The sequence below is a fragment of the Nestor notabilis genome, unplaced genomic scaffold, assembly GCF_000696875.1.
Source record: "Nestor notabilis isolate BGI_N333 unplaced genomic scaffold, ASM69687v1 scaffold1722, whole genome shotgun sequence".
NCBI classification, from domain to species: Eukaryota; Metazoa; Chordata; class Aves; order Psittaciformes; family Psittacidae; genus Nestor; species Nestor notabilis.
In genome coordinates, this window is record NW_009919515.1 from 24,485 (window position 1) to 29,902 (window position 5,418).

The 5,418-nt window shown below is 36.9% G+C and overlaps 1 protein-coding gene across 1 annotated transcript in view; it reads left to right on the plus strand.

Annotated features, from left to right (window-relative positions):
• The window catches only part of DENND1B (DENN/MADD domain containing 1B), an 87,219-nt gene that overhangs the window by 18,626 nt on the left and 63,175 nt on the right, over window positions 1-5,418 (plus strand). Inside the window, exon 7 of the mRNA XM_010010250.1 lies at window positions 1,426-1,536. Coding sequence (XP_010008552.1) covers window positions 1,426-1,536 — 111 coding nt within the window. The remainder of the gene's footprint in view (window positions 1-1,425; window positions 1,537-5,418) is intronic.

The window sequence follows — 5,418 nt, forward strand, 5'->3', positions numbered from 1 at the left end:
AGCCACTGGATCTTCACTTCTCTTTTCAATATATTTTTTTTATTTAATATTATATATTAATAATATATCCAAAAGGAAGGTCAACCTCCTGATCATCATCTAAGCTTTAACTAAAGTTATCATTTCATATGGTGGAGTCTGTAAGGAGATAAACCAGGTGATCAGTAGCTCTGCCCCATGCCACGCTCCCTGACAGTGGAGGGCCATGAGCTGGAGAGGCCGCAGCCAGCTACAATGTCCTGGTCCCCACAGGAGAGGTGCCAACAGTCAGCAGGGTCACCCTGCCCTGAATCCTTTACCACTTGTCTCGCCCTCACTGTTTGTTTCAGGGTTGTGTTGCCTTGCTGCCAAGTGTTGTCCACATCCAGAATAGACTAACGATTCCATTGTTCTGATTTCTATCCTTGGGTTGGAGCACAGAGTTGGTAGACCTCCTATATTAACATTCAGGAATATGCTATTCCTGAGAAGACATGAGTAAGACTTCTGGTTGCAGATGTGATAATGAATGTGTGAAATTAAATGTTTTGTATATTGTAGGGTGTATTAGTATATTTTGATACATATTGTATAATGTTTACAAAAATCTGCTGTTGTCCTAGTAATTTTTGCTGGTTGGTGTGTTAGTTTATTCAGAACTTGGATATGTCTCTGCACTGTGACATGCAGAAATACTCTTAAGTTCAGCTGGAACAAAAGAGATCCTCCCCCCCACCTTTTTTTCTTCCCCGCCCTCTTTTGAGTTGTCTGAACTATGAATAAGAGGTGCTGGTGAGTTTGCTTTCATCCAGCCCCACAGTGGGAGTGGCGGTGGGGTTCTTGTTAGAGGTGAAAAGGGTGGCTGCAGGAATGACCCAGTACCTTCTACCAGTGCTGCTGGACATTTGATGTCCTGGTAGATAGAGCTCAAGCAAACACTTGGTGTTTTTCAACAAGCTGTTTTGCTGTACTTGAAGTAAAATAAAATGTGTTGATTTTGGGAGAGCCTGGCACATTTTTATTATTATAGCTATGACAGAATAGTTATTGCAGTGGTGGAAGATCTGTTCTTGGGTCAGGAGTAATGGTTACCTTAATTAGCATATGGTGCTATTGATGTAATGCAAAATGTCATATTTTTCAAATTTAAAAAAAACCCCAAACCCAATAAAACAGGGGAGGGAGGACACGAGTCTAAATTGATAAACATAATTGAATGAGCAAAATACTAATAACTTACACCAAATAAGATTTTCATTGGCTTTAAAACTCAATCAATTATTTTTAAGGCAGACAAATTTTAATTCAGAGGGATTTCTTTCTTAATTTGGGTGGGTTTTTTCCCCCACCTACTGATTGGACAGAATGATTTTTTAAGTAATATATGAAATGTTCCACTTAGCTACTGTTGTTGATGTATTGTTAACATCTTATTTATTTAAACAGAGAAACCTCACTGAATATTTTGTTGCTGTGGATGTGAACAACATGCTGCAACTTTATGCCAGTATGTTGCATGAGAGACGAATCATTATTACCTCTAGCAAACTAAGCACTGTAAGTACTTCACACATCTCTTTTTAAGTAGAATATATTGAACATTTTGCAAAATGACCTGCAGACCTTTGTGGTTTTAGATATGTTCCATGTGTACTTATAAGACAATATCTACATACTCTTCTGATATATGGTTTTAGTCTGGCTCTTGAAGTACAAAAGTCTGATTTATATAAGACCTACTCAGATACATTAAGTCAGGTTAATTATTTTTCTTATCAGGAGATGAGAGTTCTTTAACTCTCCTGAGTTCATTTCTGTGCCTTCTAACCTAAAAAGAATTCTTAAGGGCTATTATAAGATCTTTATTATTCACTTGTGGCTTATGCCATTGGAGCTACTTGAAAGAAATCGAGGGTCCATCATAATAGCAGCTTTCCTAACCTGGTAATAGGTAGATTCATCTTTCTTAGAGTGGTTTGGGAGTGCATACTGTAATATCTCTGATTTGGAGCAGCTCTTCAGACTGATAATAATGTACAACTCAAAATAGCATATTTTTTATTAAAGGTTTTTAGGCTACATTAATTTTTATTTTTTTTCCTCCCTTATGCCTGCTTAGACTGCTTAATAAAAGAATGTTGAGTTTCGGTTTGGAAGTGCGCCTAAATATTCAGATGTTGTTTTTATTCTTCACATAATCTTATGAGTTTTTAAAATACCTTCTATTTTGAAAATATTCCGAAGGTTAATTTTGCATTACTATAAGACCGACACTTTATAAAGAACTTCCACATAGAGTATAATTTTTATGCAGAATTGTTAGCCTGTTAAGCACAGTCATTAAAATTACCTTTATTTTTTTCAATAGTACTGCATAAAATAATTTTGTTTAATATGCTTTCTATGGTGGAAAATCAACTTTATGCTCCTGAACACTGTTACTTGTACTACCAAATAAATGAACAGCTGTTTTCAACACATAGGTTTAAGATTGGATATAGTGGTGAAAATTAATATTTTTCAAAGACTTGCAGGTCTGATTTCCAACACATACATGTGCACGTAGGGAGTGCACAGACACTTCAGATTCTAATTAGTGGATAAACCCCCTTTAAATTCTTTTAAGTCAAAAGTAAATTGAAGATGGAGAAGACTCAGAGCCGCTATAAAAGGCTGACAGGTTTTACAGTCCTTGGTGGTAGTAACCAGAACTGCCTTACTATTTTCCTTTTTGGGGAGTAAAAGAAATATGGGGTCATCTAAGCAGAGGCCACGCAAGCAGCTGTAAACCAGAAAAGCAGTGAATGAGTATAAGCAGTCTTCAAATTACTAGTTTATGATATATTATTTTAACCACCAAAGATTTTATTTTATCTTAGGAAATGTCTGTATTCTATCTGGGCCTCCCCCAGCCCCAGAATGGCTAAGGGAAGAATTGGATGTTGCAACCTGGCCCTAGTCTTTTATTGCTTTAGTAGAGAGGAGATCGGAATCACAGTGGCAGCTCTGTGCCTGTGGAAGATTTATCCTGCAGTTGGGCAGGTGTCCGTCTACTTAATACGATTTGGAAGTGTACTCTCAGACTGCATTTGGATCCCTGTAAGACTTGCTTCTGTTAGGCTGGACATCTCAGCTGATCTCAGTTGCTATATATGATGAGAAGAGGAGGTATCAGCATCATACTGGACTGATCCAGACCACCTTATTTTTTTGTTCACATTCCAAACTCTTTGGAAGTCATTACAGAACAACAGATATAATATGCTGGTTGTAAGAAGCTTTAACTTTGTTCAAAATTCAGCTGTTTATTCTAAACTTTTCATGAAGTAGTAGTTACCTTGATGGTGTTTTCACTTGAAAATTTATACTGCTCTCCTGGACAATGATAAGTAGCAATAGCAAACATTAGTAATGGCATTTGGATGTCCTGAAGAATGTCTCCAAGCTGTGAATGTAAATAATAGATTGCAGGTCAAGTCCAAAAAGAGATAGCACATCATTTTCACTTTCTTCTGATTATTTCTTCAGTCTACTAGCATTATTTAAGTCATAGCTAAATGAAATTACTGCCACATCATGTCGGATCCACATTTGATATAGGACTGGGTTAATCTTCACTTGCACTTGTGAGTTCTGATAAACAGATAAATAGACTTGGTTTATCGGGAACTTCAGAGACAGCTGCTACCTGCTAATCTCCTTCATAAACAGAACAGGACTGATGCGATGAGGCTTGCTTCTTTACAGGACAGTGTAGTTTTAAAAGTAAATTAAACACTTCTCATTATCTCCTGAATGAATTTAATTGACTTGCCAAGAATGATTAAATGTTTTTGGCTTCTTTAAAATGTTGGATCGCTTAATATAATACAAATAAGCAAATGGAGTATATTTGGACATTAGCATTTGGTAGCCTTGTGCTTGCTGTTGTGTACAAAACACATCAGACTGGTGCTTTTTGTTGCAAAGGTCGTATTTTAATATTCCTAAGTTACAGCTTGATACTTGAAAAGATTATTTGTTCAAAAATAGCGCTATCAAGTACAACTTTCTGTTAAGGGAGTTGTTCTTTATCTTTGGGGTTAACTGAATATCAAGTGTTTATGTCAGTTCATGAAGACTGGCTTGTGATGTCACCTTCAAGTTATCAGCTCTGTTTCGGTTCACTATCTCAGGGCAGTGACTGATAACAAAAGGCATAATTCAAGGCCTGGCTCACTTTCTCCTCACCCTTCTTGTGAGGGGCCGGGAAAGGATAACTACACTTTTTATGTGCAAGAATTCTTTGTCCAGCATTTTTGCCCTGTAAATTTCATGCTTTCGTTGTACTTAAGGTTTACATTGGAGATAAAAAAGAGAAAGAGAAAAGAAGGTTGCCCATTTTAAGCTGTTGAGTAGAGTTTTTTAATTAGGGAAAAAAAAAAAAGGTAAGGGGTGTGTTTCAATTGTCAGCTTATATTTTATTTCAGCCAAGCAGGCCTTGTTTTGTAAAATCTTCTGGTTTTTTGCAATTATTAAGTATTCTTTGCATCTTTCTTTAAATTGATTTGCTGTGGTTTTACCCCCTTCAAAAACTCCTTTGGTGGAGATCTTTGTCTATTTGCCCTACCAATTACTATGAAGATGTAAGTTTAAACTTCCCACTACTCCTTTTCTGTTGTAGCTTCTGGGTCATTATTTCCCCTAACTGTTGATTCTTTTATTAGCTTGACTTTCCAACCACTTTAATAATGTGATTATCAGCAACCTCACAGCTTGCTTCAGGCTTAGTGTTAGAGTGAGATGGATTCAGCTAGCCTGAAGGATTATGCTCTGTAAGATCTGTTTGTAGCAAAAATTACCATTTCTGGCTTTTGAACAGTAAACTATGAAAGAGAAACAAATTATATGGCTTTGGATTAAGTGAAAAGATGAATGAAACAAAGGAATTGATCTGTTCAGAGGTGGCTGTTAGTTGTTTCACTTTAGCTGTAAAAGGAAGACCTTTCCTAAATGTCATTCTGTATGTTTTTGCACAGCACTGTTTTCTCACACATCACTGCATCTGCATGTATTATTATTAGTTGCATGGCACTGTATGAGTTTCAGTACAAATAATTTTTTAATCCAGTCTTCCTATAAATTATTAAAGTGCTGGGGATGGCTTTTCCAGGAAGGCTTTTCCAGGAAGGAGCTACAGCATTGATTTTATGCATGCTAGAGGCAGGCCCTAGATGTTTCAGCCCCAAGTGCACCTGCTGTGGTAGTCTACCAGAACATCATACCACACTCTCACGTATTCAAAGCAAAGGAATAAATCATGATTTTACAACACTGCATCAGTTGACTTATTGCTATTTTGTGACCGGAGGTAGGAAGGATTGCTGTTTAAAGCCATGTCATCGGTTCTCAAGTCACTCAAGCATGAAAGCTTGTCATATGCCTCTGTAATTGTACCTC